This window comes from Cokeromyces recurvatus (genome assembly GCF_025118155.1).
Source record: "Cokeromyces recurvatus strain NRRL 2243 chromosome Unknown BX663scaffold_32, whole genome shotgun sequence".
Taxonomy (NCBI): Eukaryota; Fungi; Mucoromycota; class Mucoromycetes; order Mucorales; family Mucoraceae; genus Cokeromyces; species Cokeromyces recurvatus.
The window spans coordinates 209,873-223,011 of record NW_026251418.1 but is presented as its reverse complement, the minus strand read 5'-3'; the positions used below and the strand labels follow the sequence as shown (position 1 = coordinate 223,011).

At 30.3% G+C, this 13,139-nt stretch overlaps 5 protein-coding genes across 5 annotated transcripts; 1 reads left to right on the top strand and 4 right to left on the bottom strand.

Moving 5' to 3' along the window:
- Positions 1-44: 44 nt before the first annotated feature.
- Positions 45-2,547, bottom strand: BX663DRAFT_522060 (protein-tyrosine phosphatase-like protein). Its single transcript, XM_051529326.1, has 11 exons — positions 2,225-2,547; positions 2,048-2,132; positions 1,857-1,996; positions 1,696-1,795; positions 1,587-1,642; positions 1,212-1,519; positions 1,051-1,158; positions 857-975; positions 578-796; positions 443-521; positions 45-379 (listed from the first exon to the last, which is right to left on the bottom strand). The coding sequence occupies exons 1-11, from the start codon at positions 2,372-2,374 to the stop codon at positions 208-210; spliced, it is 1,536 nt and encodes a 511-aa protein (XP_051379264.1). The 5' UTR covers positions 2,375-2,547; the 3' UTR covers positions 45-207.
- A 576-nt stretch (positions 2,548-3,123) lies between these two features.
- On the bottom strand, positions 3,124-4,041 carry BX663DRAFT_441537 (ClpP/crotonase-like domain-containing protein; the record flags this gene model as incomplete). Its single annotated transcript, XM_051523462.1, has 3 exons — positions 3,124-3,530; positions 3,601-3,641; positions 3,701-4,041. 3 exons carry the CDS (start codon positions 4,039-4,041, stop codon positions 3,124-3,126), a joined length of 789 nt encoding a protein of 262 aa, XP_051379263.1.
- A 1,951-nt stretch (positions 4,042-5,992) lies between these two features.
- On the top strand, positions 5,993-8,062 carry BX663DRAFT_564093 (uncharacterized protein; the record flags this gene model as incomplete). Its single annotated transcript, XM_051532032.1, has 5 exons — positions 5,993-6,044; positions 6,242-6,391; positions 6,472-6,699; positions 6,784-7,015; positions 7,127-8,062. The coding sequence occupies 5 exons, from the start codon at positions 5,993-5,995 to the stop codon at positions 7,980-7,982; spliced, it is 1,518 nt and encodes a 505-aa protein (XP_051379262.1). The 3' UTR covers positions 7,983-8,062.
- Positions 8,063-8,126: 64 nt separating this feature from the next.
- Positions 8,127-9,646, bottom strand: BX663DRAFT_478861 (uncharacterized protein; the record flags this gene model as incomplete). Its single annotated transcript, XM_051524311.1, has 3 exons — positions 9,267-9,646; positions 8,308-8,786; positions 8,127-8,238 (listed from the first exon to the last, which is right to left on the bottom strand). Exons 1-3 carry the CDS (start codon positions 9,615-9,617, stop codon positions 8,127-8,129), a joined length of 942 nt encoding a protein of 313 aa, XP_051379261.1. The 5' UTR covers positions 9,618-9,646.
- Positions 9,647-11,321: 1,675 nt separating this feature from the next.
- On the bottom strand, positions 11,322-11,817 carry BX663DRAFT_538130 (uncharacterized protein; the record flags this gene model as incomplete). Its single annotated transcript, XM_051530673.1, has 2 exons — positions 11,322-11,495; positions 11,553-11,817. 2 exons carry the CDS (start codon positions 11,815-11,817, stop codon positions 11,356-11,358), a joined length of 405 nt encoding a protein of 134 aa, XP_051379260.1. The 3' UTR covers positions 11,322-11,355.
- Between the last annotated feature and the right edge of the window lie 1,322 nt (positions 11,818-13,139).

Genomic DNA, 13,139 nt, shown 5'->3' with positions numbered 1-13,139 from the left:
AAGTAAGAAATGTATACTGTAAAAAAAAAAAAAAAAAAAAAAAAAAAAAGGGAAAAAGGGGCTTTTACTTATATAATAACTCTTCATGTATTGAAAAAAAGAAGGGGACACACATATAGCGGAGATCCTTTAAGTTATACATTCTTCAACCAAATATCAAAATTGTTAATAAAGTCTCACTTCTCCCCGCGCCCCCCCCCCTTTTTTTTAGATTTTATGTCTATATAATTGACGTTCTTCAAATCGAATAGGGACAATCATTAAGTTGCGAATATAATTGATTTCGTCACTATTTAAACCGCATCCTTCACGCACATAATTCTCAAATGAACCATATTTTTGCTTTAAGTGACTTATTGTTAATTTCATTCCACCATACCTGTATAAAAAGAAAATAGATTTAGTATTTGAACATCTACTCTATTCGTTATAATCAACTCACGATGCAGATAAAGCAGCACGCATAGTTTCAACTGAGACATTCAATTGCTTAGCTCTCTTTTCTAAATCCTTTTCATAGTCTATAAAGTTTAGAATATAAATAGACCATTCATATATACTGTACTTTTATAAATACCAAAATAGCCAATGTTGGATAATTCGTATTCTCGTGCAATAATCTCATCATCAACACCACAAAGCCCAAGAAGTACCATAACAAATACACCTGTACGATCCTTTCCAGCCGCACAATGAATGACCATAGCAGAGCGATCATAAATTGATAACTCTTTAATCATATAACGAAATACATCTCCAATTAATTTACTGCCATGTTCCAAAATAAACATATAGCCTAAGTATATAAGTAAGCGTTTGCATGGAATATTATTTTTAATAAATTAATATTAAATACCTTCAGCGAAGCCTTTTTCACCATTAAGGAAAACCATTAAGGCCTTATAATAATCAGCAGTAGATTTTACTACATTTTCATACAAATTATAGCCAAACCTTGTTATACCAGGAATTTCTCTTTAAGAAGGATAGACAAAAAAAAAAAAAAATTAATTTATATTTTCTTATAAATATGTAATTGGGATACTTTACTGAAGGGCACCATCTCTTTTAACTTCATGATCTAATCTAAAATCAAAAATAGCTTTGACATTCAATACTTTTAATCTGGCAATACCTTCAGGAGCTATCTTTGATAAACTTGAGAATATATTATACGGTTTTGTTATAATTATATGTATAATAACACCTACTGTCCTGAGCGGAAAATAGTTCTTTCACGAATATAACCACTGCCATCCTTTAATGGCCAGCCACCAATATCACGAAAATTTCGTACGCCCTCTACGTCAATCCATCGAGGAAGAACAAGACCTGTTCCTTGACCCATTGCGATCGCTTTTAAATAATCACTAGATTCATGTTTTGCAAAGAAATCAACTATTGCCTTTGTTACTTGTTCAAATTTTCCTTTAAAGTTATGATCAGCATCTGGAATTAATACTAGAGTATGATTGGAAATCTTATTTGCAAACATAGCGGCATTGTAAGGAGGCACTATCTATAAAAGATAAAGTTAAACAAAAAATTCTCCATCTTTTTATATTAATATAAGATGTTGAACATACATTATCTTTTAAACCGTGAACTGTCAATACACAAGTTGACAATGGCATTCTTGAAACTATATTATACACATTTATATAGAATACATAAATTTACTTTTTTTTTTCGTACCAAAATCATTGGAATAATTATGAAATTTATCCACTTCTTCTTGAGTCACTTTAACAGTAGCAATACGATCTCTTTGTTTAACATGCCAATCAAAATAACCCTTATTATATACATATACAGTTAGTATCTATACGCTTAATTCTTATCGCTGCTCTATTTACATGTTCTCTCAATGCTTTTCCAATTTCAGGTCTACTTGTATTAAGTTGATTATCATTCATCTTAAATCTACCAGAAATATTCACCATAATAGGTAATGGTTTTTCACATGTAGTAGCATATTTAAAACTAGATAATGCGCCTATTATAAAAATTAAAAAAAAAGGGGGGAAGAGAAAATTTTTTGTTATACCTCTTGAATGACCAATTACTGCATAAATTTCATATCCGAGATTTTCAAAATATTTAGCTACTGTATGAATATCATCTGCATCTTCCTAATTCACAATCTTGTTATTTAATACATAGTTACGTCTATATGAAGAAGCAGTATGCCTCTTTGCCCTGTTCTCATTTATTTATTTTTTACCAGAATATTGCAATAACCAGGAGATCCTTCACTTTCTCCATTGCCTCTAAAATCAAATCTAAATGATGTATAAGGTAATGTTTGCGCTAAAAGTCTATGAAAAAGATAGTCTTTATGACCTATACATGTATAATACATATAAGTCAGCATTGTAGCATTTCAAATGAATTTTGGCATAAAAACCTAAAATGCCATGAACAATAAAAACAATGCGAGGCTTAGGACGACCAGCATCAATCTCTAATTTCTCTTCAAGAATACCAACAATTGATTCATTGTTTTCATTTAAAATGCTAATTTTTGACATGGCTGATTGTGTAAATAAATAATAATAGCAAAAAAAAAAAAAAAAAAAAAAAAAAAAAAAAAAAAAAAAAAAAAAAAAAAAGCTCACCAGCTGTATTTTTTTTACTATTTTTAATTCAAATCTTCCAAAGTACCATGCAATCAATGTAATTTTATCAAGTTATTATTGGCCATTCTTCCAAATCAAGATTTTTACCATCATTAGTTGTTCGTTTCAGTACAAGTCATTCAAGGCACTATAACCATGTTAAAGAATTATAAAAATCTAAACAGATAAAGTACCTTTTCTTTTTATCATTGTTAAATTCTTTATTCAAAGGATACGAGATATACTTACTTATACACATATATAAAAATCATATGTTTATATGCTACCGAAGTAACTATTATTTATTTAGCTTTACTTAAAATAAACAATATAGAATTTTTTTTTCTTTTCTATTCTTATTAAAGTTTATCCTCAAAAGGTACAGAAAAAGAGAATAATTACAATAAGTAATTCAGTAGTAAATATATTTTGATACAATAGAAATATATACTGCATATGTTTAATGAATAGTATAAGGGGGAAAAAAAACAGTCATCATTACATTTTAGGAGCAAGCTGATGATAAGGTACGCTTAAAAGATGAACTGTGTCTCTGTACATCTATATAATGATCGTATTTAAGATAGTGATAAAAAAAAATTTTGAAATTTAATGTACTTACCTCATCTTTAAGTTGTTTATAGACAATGCCAGACTTAGCCTTAGGTGCCCATTTCAAAGCAATTTCTTTTGCTTTATTTAATACCTGATCATTAGGACAAATAAAATCAACAAGATGCTGTTCTAAAGCTTCTTGAGCCGTGAAACGATGACCTTGTATGATCATATCACGATATGTTATAGGTGACATCTTACAGCGTAAGAGACCTGACATACCAGGTGTAAGTGGAGATGGAAGATCTACTTCATTCATACACATATAGCCACGATCTGATCTCATTACTCGATAATCTGATTATATCTGAATTAGATATATATATATATATATATATGTATATGCATTTTTGTTCATAATATATACCATGAGCTAATGCTAACATACAACCACCAGCAAAGGCATGACTATATATATATAAATTAATAAGTACGCATATGGTGTTGCACAAACATGCTCCAATTACCCATTGATCGCAGCAACAGTTGGAATACAGAAAGTAAGCAGTTTTTTGAGCAAAGAAAGGAATACGTCCATAAAAGGTCGATAACTTATAGCATGCATCAAATCTAAACCATTACTATAGATTTTATCATTACCGAGTGTAACTAATGCCATATCAACTGGTTCTTCACAAGCCAAAAAGTAGTCTTCCACAATTTGAAGAGCTTTAAGAATGGCTTGACAAAATTCAGTTGTAAATCGATTGTCCTTGTGGTGTAGATGAAGAATAAATAATGGTCCTTCTTGTGAAAGTGTCATTAAATGACGATCTTTACTTGGAAGTGAAACTGGAAATTCCGACATAATTATGGATGAAATGAAAAAAAAAAAGGGGGGGAGGGAAAAGAGGAAAAGAAGTCTATATAAAATTCACATGGTAGCAAATAAAATGACTAATAAAATAAGCTTGAAGTCCGAATAAAATAAAGGTTTATAATTAAATATAGAAATGTGAATACCAATATTTTTTTTTTCTTTTTTTTTCTTTTCTTTTTTTTTACAAAACCTGAATCAATTTTTGCTTGTTTTAATTATTAGTGTTGCTGAAATGAAGACTAAAGATACGATACATACTCTCTAAACCACGCTTTATTTCCCTTTCTTATCTATATCTTTCTAGTTAAGCATATAGATATGTATATAGTTTTTTTTTTTAAGAATTAATATAACAAATTGAGTAATAACCAATGTATTCACTAAGTACATTTAAGCTTGTATTGCGAAAAACCAACGTTGTTACATTTTTAAATAAATGATATCCTATTATTATGTTCACGCATGCATTATTATTGCGTTTAGATTATTCAATTCTTATATTTTTGGGAGATAAATGTGTATTATTATCTATTCTAAATGCAAAAAGTTTAAACATAAGAATCTAAACTTACATTCGTAGAATTTTTGAGTCGAATATCTATAAAAGCTATATTGCTTTGCTTATTACAAAGAATAAGAGTGTCAGCATAATTCTGGAATAGTTTATTGGATAATATCAAACTATCTATGATAATGTTCAGTTTAAATAATCGTTAATACTTCAATATCTAATAGACAATTCTTATGATACAGTGTGCTTATAGCCATACTTTAGAGAGTACGCGTCTTTATTTGAGATGTTACTGCCTTATAACATTCAATATCAAATTTGATATTCTTGAAAAAGCAGTTTAATTCAAAAAGTAATGTCATACATATCTGGTCATGTGACATCGAACATCTTGGATTCAATGCTTTAAACAGAAGGCCTTATTGAATATCCTAAGTTTCCCACAAAAACCCATACAATTAGTTGTCTCCAAGTTTATAATCATTTATACTTATTATTATCAGTTGATAGTCCTACTTGGTTTATTTCAACAAACTTCTTTCCCATCAAGAATGCTTCATTTATGTATTTTTATTTCACTTAGTTATTTATTTATTAAACTCTAATAATGACTTCCCACAGGATTCCACTTTCTTATGCTAATATGTTTATAAATGATTGATCTAATTATCCTAAACTCCTATTATTTACTGCTACTTACAAAGTTTCCTAGTTTCTTTCATATCGGCTGACTAGGACTAAACCAATATCATGTGTTTAGTCACAGAAAGAAATGCTTTATTCACCAAATGTAATCTAACGCAAAGCCTGCTGGCATTCGACACTATTATAAACGGTCAATAAGATCACATATCTATAATTACATAATTCAGGTTCTATAATATTTTAGCTTTGGCCTAATTGGTTACAATCACTCTTCTCAAGTGCTAATTTAACTATCATGATTGATAAAAGACATTCTTAACTAATGAAGATTGTTGTTTGTTAACATGAATATAGATAACAATTAAACATTGATATCTTTAGAGTAAGCAAAGCTTCTTTCTATGTATTTGTACACAGAAAAATACATTTAACATTAGACATCATTTTAATATGTAATTTTGTTCAACTTAAGAAGCATCTTTATATCTCTTCTAACAAAACCCTTGCTTTATTTTATAGTATCCCTTATCCATGTCTTTCTTTCATTATATATTTTATGCATCTTTTATGTATTCTTAATAATAATAGTATTTATAAAAAAAATATTGATAGAAAGTGATACAAATATTATTTAACATTGATAGTTCAACTTCAGTATAAATGATTTGCAATTAATATTTGTCTTACGCAGACAGGCACAAAAAAAAAGCAGTTATGACAAGTACTTTTTAATAGGGCATTTCATATAAACGATAAGTGGGATATTAGAATACAGAAGCTGCCATGTGTCCCCACGATAACTTAGAGGAGTGTTCAAAAAGAGTAGAATTTATTGGTAAACCTTTTTTTTTTAATAAATAATAAGGGTTTTGCAAATGTAGACATCTGTATTATCTTGTATTACGTGTAACCATTAGAAAAGTATAAAGTTCAAGATGTTTAGACTCTCCCCTTTTTTTTTTTTTTTTTTTTTTTACTTTATTTAACAAATTATATTTATGCGTAAGTTATTATTACTACTGCCCTTATTAGCATCATATTGCAATTTAGGAAATGCAAAAACATATAGAACTAAAGTTGCTATCCTTGGTGGTGGTGTTAGTGGTATCAGTGCTGCCTTGAATTTAACTGCTGCTAATATTACGGACTTTATGATGATTGAGGCCAGAGATGTCTTAGGAGGTAGGTTTTTTAATATGACTATTGAAAAATAAAAAATATAATTAATTCAAGGTTGAATTGGTTGGGAATTTTTTATACAGGTCGAGCTCAAGATGCTCCTTTCGCAGACGTTAATGTTGAATTAGGCTGTAATTGGGTTCAAGGTCTTGGTACGAATCCTATTAATCAACTTGCTTTAAAGTATAAACTACGTACTGCTGTAACAAATGGTAACGATGTAGTGTTTTATAGTCCAAAAGGAAAGATCAATGCTACTGAAAGACTTAATCAATTGTACAAAGACTATGATGCAATGACTGAAATGGCTAGTAACGTATATCATGTTGATCTTTTTTCTACCCCTTCCCTCTCCCTTCCTTTTGCATGCATATATTAATTTCATTTCTATATAGTGAAAAGAGTTGAAAAGGACCAAGTAGATCTTTCTGGTAGAGCTGGTTTAGACCTTTCTGGCTGGTACCCTAGAGATTCAATTGATAATGCAATTGAATACTATGTATGGGATTGGGAAATGGGTGAAACACCAGAACTTTCTTCCACTATTTTTACTGCTGTTAATGATAATTGGACTTACACTGGCTTCGGCCCAGATAGTGATGGTGATAATATGGTTCTTGATCCACGGTAACTATATTTGTATATGTTTACAATAAGCTAATAATATATGTGTGGGAGAAAAAAAAAGAATTAGTTAATTAGAAATGAAATAGACTAATCATTAGTATTTATGTATAGTGGATTTAAATATATCTTTTTAGAGGAATCCAAAAAAGCTTTGAAACCTAATGATTCTCGATTACTATTAAATACGATTGTCACGAAGATAAAGTATGACAAAAAGGGAGTCACTGTTTATACTAAACAAGGTGATATAATCAAAGCAGATTATGCAATTACAACATTTAGTATTGGAGTTCTTCAACATAAAGATATCAAATGGAGTCCTCCTTTACCTTCTTGGAAATTAGAGGGAATTTACGGGTTTCATATGGCTACTTATACAAAGATTTTTTTAAATTTTCCATATAAATTCTGGGATGATAATCAATTTGTTGTATGGGCCGACTCTGATCAAAGGGGCTATTATACTGCTTGGCAAAATTTGAACGTTCCTGGTTTCTTATCTGAAAATTCGACAAGTAATATTTTCTTTGTAACCGTAACACAGGACATGTCATATCATGTGGAAGCTATGAAGGATGATGATGTTAAGGATGAAATCATGCAAGTACTGCGTCAGATGTATGGTGACGATATCCCGGAACCTACTGATTTTTTGTTTCCACGATGGCGTTCAAATCCTTTATTTCGTGGGAGTTATTCAAACTGGCCAATTGGTGAGTTGGATGAACATCATGCTAATATGAAGGCTTCTTTAAAGAATCGTGTTTGGTTTGCTGGAGAAGCCATGTCTGCGCATTATTTTGGTTTCTTACAAGGTGCATGGTTCAGTGGCGCCGAAACAGGCGCCAATGTAGCTCAATGTATCTTGAAGGAATGTCCTCCTTCCATTTATTATCCTATCATTACGAATGCTAAGCTTAGTTCAAGTATTGTTCGTAGGTCGTTTTTAGGGAATTTTAATAATTAACTAATACACATAAAATAACAATAGCAGATTTTTTTTTTTTACACTATCAAACTAATTAATAAACATTTTTATTTTAATCGATATAATTGTATGGAAGCTTTTGCCCCACAAAGGGGCTTCTTTCTTTCCTTTCCTTTCCTTTTCTTAATATTTTATTAGAAATCCTTCAGAATTCATTCTTATACAGCACCAAAATTCATGTCCTCCTTTCCATGCATTCTGCTGGCAGCTTTGTGAACAATATCTAACTCTTCGACTAAAATATATTAGAAATTTTAAACATATATACATAAAATGCTCTTATGAAACAAGAATTCAATCATACCAATTATTGCATTTAAGAAATTCACGTGGATGGCTTTCCCACTTATCACATTCTAAATTAGCACACCTTCTTAGACCGTCTGTTAAACCTTCTCGTTTACAAAAATGTAATAAAATAGCTCTTGCCCATGTTTTAATTTCATCAGTATAATCCGTATGCGTAAATCTTTCAACAACAGCAAATAGACTATGGTCATATTTGGAATGAAGTACCTTACGGATTGAAAAATGCTTAGTTAAAAAGGCAATCATTCGCAAAGCTAAACATACATGCTGTTCTTGACCAAATAACTTATCGTCTAAAATATTTTGTAAAAAAGTATTCATTGTTCCTGTTAGATTGGAAGCTGTTTTAGGCTTTTGCATTTGAGGAGTACGTTTGATGAATGTTGAACGTTGTCTTGATATACAAGTAGATTCGATTTGACTCTGCTCTTCTAAAGTTGAATAGGAATTATTAACATTGAAGGAGGATACAGTCTGAGTTATACCAACGTGATTAATTGGATGCTGTAGGAATCCTGTTTGTAACTGTTGTTGAAAACGACCCAATCGTTGCTGATGTTGAATTATTCGTTGATTTACTGATTGTTCTCTTATCTCGAGTAAGTGCAAAAACTGATCACGTAATTGTGCAATACGCACTTCATGTTCATTATATTGCATTAGTAGTTGTTGTGCATTCTGCTCTACTTGTATCTCTACTTGCCCTATTTCCTCTAGATGCATTTGTAATATCTGAAAATGCTCCCGCGGTAGATTCATTAGTTGCATAAGTACTCGTTGTTGCAATACCTGTTCATCCAACAACTGATGTCGTACCTGAATCAATTGTTGTTCATACTGGTGTTGCATTTGTTGCGCCGTCACAAGCACTTGTTGCTCCATTTGTTTCTCCTTTACTTTATCCAAGTTACCCTGTTTTATATTATAAAGAAGCATGAGTGATTTCCAAAGCACAGCAAGAGCTAAATCAGCGACACCCGTTTCAACCATACGAACTCGAATAAATTCTGTACCACGGGTACAAATATTATAAAGACACTCAAGTGCCGTATGCCGTTTTCTTATCGAGAGTGGATCTAACTTTCGGCAGTTGACTAAAATATGTACTATTCTTTCTAGACCACCGTCAATTACTAACATAGAGCGAACAGTAGGCGAAATAGTCACTTGATAACTAAGACTTAATAAGGTATTTAACAGAGGTAGTGCTGATGTACAATCTAGCGCTCTTCGATCGTATTCTGCCTGTGAAATCACTCTCACTGCTCTATTTACTTCTACAAGACGAGAGTTTGATTCACGCATAAATTATCAAATAAGCATAAAGAAATGCTATTTAGGAGACAAAAAAAATAAAATAAAATAAAATAAAATATAAAATAAAATAAAATATAAAATAAAATATGTTAAATAAATATGAAAGAGTAATAATTAAAATAAAATAAATAAACAACGGATTTAGTGAAGGGTTCGTCAATTATGTCAATTTCGACTCGTTATTTACTATACATATTTATTTATTTTTATAAAAATATATATATATTTTTATAAAGCTGAAAAAAGCCAACTTCATACACTTTCATTTTTATATGTTTATACATATTAGTATTATTTACTATTCTTGTAAATTAAGACAATTTAACTCAATTATGCTTTTTTTCTCTTCTAATTAAATACTAAAATCATACAGATAATGTCGTTTACAAAAAAATTAATCATCGGTTAGAAAAAAATCAAATTGGCGGTTAATAAGGTTATAATTGTCGAAAGTCAAGATTTAATTTTGTCGGTTAATGCTCGGTCAAATAATGGGTGCTCTCAAGTATCTTTCGCAAAAAACTAAGGTTAGAATCTATGTGATTAAATATATTTGTATTTATAAAATTCTGAAAAAAAAAAAAAAAAAAAAAAAAAAAAAAAAAAAAACTTCTCCCCTCATTTGAGCACATAATCACTTTGGTATTAAATTGCCCGGGTCAGATCAAATAAAGGAAAAATATAGAACAAAAAAAAAACCCCCTTTTTGATAGGAAAGAGGAAAAAGAAGATGTATCGTCAAATATTCGATTGATTGTTGTACAGCCAATTGACAAGCTCGGTCGAATTAGAATCTATACAGTGATTTGCGTTTGAAAAATAGAATTTTTGGAATATAACGATAAAGCTTTTAGTTTAACCAGTAGTAATATTTATTTACTTTTTTTACCATCAATAAAGATATAACAAAACCTAGAGAGACTAAAAGAATCAAAGTTATGGCTTTATTTATATTTGACAATTTAAAATATCTTGCATACCAAATTCTTCTAAACTGAAGTGGTTGCTAGTTTTGCAGACTGTGAATCCCCTATTCAAGCATCAAAATCCAGATAATCACTAATTGTAAAATATTTACCACCAATAATTAAAGCCGCATACTTTTCGTAGTTGATATTTTCAGGTACGATGTAAGCGAGTTGATATAAATGAAATCGGCAACTAAGTTTCTTCGGCATCGTACTATAAACTTAAAAGTTCAGAGCAGCTGTTCATCGCCCAAAGAAAAGCCATATTTCTTCGCCAACTACATAATCAAGTATATGATAGTTAAGGGTACTTTCAACAGCATTGTTCATTTTAATAATACTATGTAATTTGTCTGATTCGAAACAGATTTATATATAATCGTACATATTTTTATAGAAATATATACAACATGTTTAGAAAAATCTTTCATTATGACACATGGAGATAATTAGACATACATAAAAGCAGACAATAAATATATTTTATTTACAAAAGAAAGGATCAAGCTTACACATGCCCTTCTTATCATTATCTTCATGTAAACTCGTAATTGAAGGGTTCACGAAGGAAAATAAGGCTTTCATTAGAGCCAGAAGAAAACATGCAGTCCTGTAATTCCTTTGTGTGTTCATCACGAAGAGTACAAATATTATTTGCTGTTTCTTCTACCAAGTTCTAATAATTAAATACATACATATTCATATATATTTAGTAAATTCTTGTCTAGAAGTATAAGCATTTATTTTACTCTGACCATTCAGTAAAAGTTTATCATTTTAGGCAACATTTCGAACCTGTCTTCAAATTTAGGTTCAATGTTTAAAAAGCCTTCTAACCAAAGTTCATAAATGGGGCCATCCTTGACATACTTTAAGCTCCAGAGGTAAATGATTGTACCTTTTAAAATAAAAAATATTGTTAGACTAGTACATTATAACATATAATATGAAGTACCTGCAGCATGTGTAAATAGGATCTTAATCTTCGTGAAGGTGTCAACAGACCCAAAGTAATATATATATGCGATCGTCTTAATCATCGCCAACGTACCAAAAAGTCCCTTGTGATGGTCAAAATCTATTTTGACATTACTGGTGCAGCCGCAAAACGACGAGGTCTCCAAAAGAAGGATCTCTAGGTCTTTCACACCATACAACTTTAAAATACCATCTGCAGAGTATAGAGTGGTACCATCCTCATCGTTAAGTTGCTTTTTCATAGCAATCAAAGGAGTTTCTCCTTCTTCAAACTCTGCCTTGCAAGTTGGGGGCATTGCTTCTGAAACCGATTTTAAAAATGGAAATACAAGCAGATCATTGAATACTGTTTCTCTTGATTCCAATTTTTGGTTGGTTAAATACAATTTATGACTACAAAAAGGAGACCCTAAATATTATAATCTATTCAGAAATCTCTCCTTAGTTAAATTGAATATTACCATCTACAAAATAATACTTTGAAGAAAATCAAAAGTTTCTACTTCTTTGCCATCAACATCTGGACTCGCTTTTAAATTCTTTTTGAATTCTACAATAGTTTCCTGAAAATTGTATTCAAAAGAGATAAGAGAGCGATACTGTCAAAAATTATTGTTATATGCTAACCTACGCCATTAATGACACTTCTGATATAATCTACGGTATAAGCAGGTAATTCATACGTGCCATGGTTGTAAGATTTGTAACTTAATTCAATAGGATAAATAATCAAAATAGGACATATAGTGCACTTTTATGATAATTCTGTCTATACGCATATTTTAAGTATATCTACTCTTGTAAAAAAAAAAAAAAAAAAAAAAAAAAAAAAAAAAAAAAAAAAATGTTTTACAACTGGGGTAATACAAGTACGCGTAATAGCTGATTTTACTCAAAGTACTGTGCTTCCACTCCCAATTTACTAGATGTTTGAAAGCTACTCCCACTTTTTTGAATCTAAATTGCCCAGCTTTTCGAAAATAAATTATCCACTTTTTAGAAATATTTCAACCAAACAGTAAAGCAATCACAAAGGTTCTTTATTCAAGCATTTAGGGATTACATTGATCGAGTACTGAATGAAGTTTTCTATATGTTCAATAGGAACATCTTCACTGTCTTCAATTATTCTTGAAAAAAATTGTTTCTGTATCTTTTAATTTCTCTCTTCTAACTCGATCCTTCAGCACTTTCCAAAACATTTCAATAGGATTGAGTTCAGGCGAATATGGATGGAGGTATACTGGTATATAACCCCTTTCTAAAATGATAGGGTCAACGACATCACGAAGAAGTTCTGAGGAATTCAAGATCGACAAAGTACATTCATTTGCTGCACGTTTATTCAATCATATAGGAAAAACATTAACAAAGCGTTGAATGTTACTTTTGTTATATGCAGTTAGACTTATGTACATGTCAGTTATTTTCGATATGTGATCTAGATTGAGAACAGAGGTCAGTATAAGTGTTCAACACTGATATCATTTTACAGATGATATGATTTATTACTACTTTGCTTTGAGGAAAACTTGTGTAAGTTTTATAGTCAAGATATAGAAAC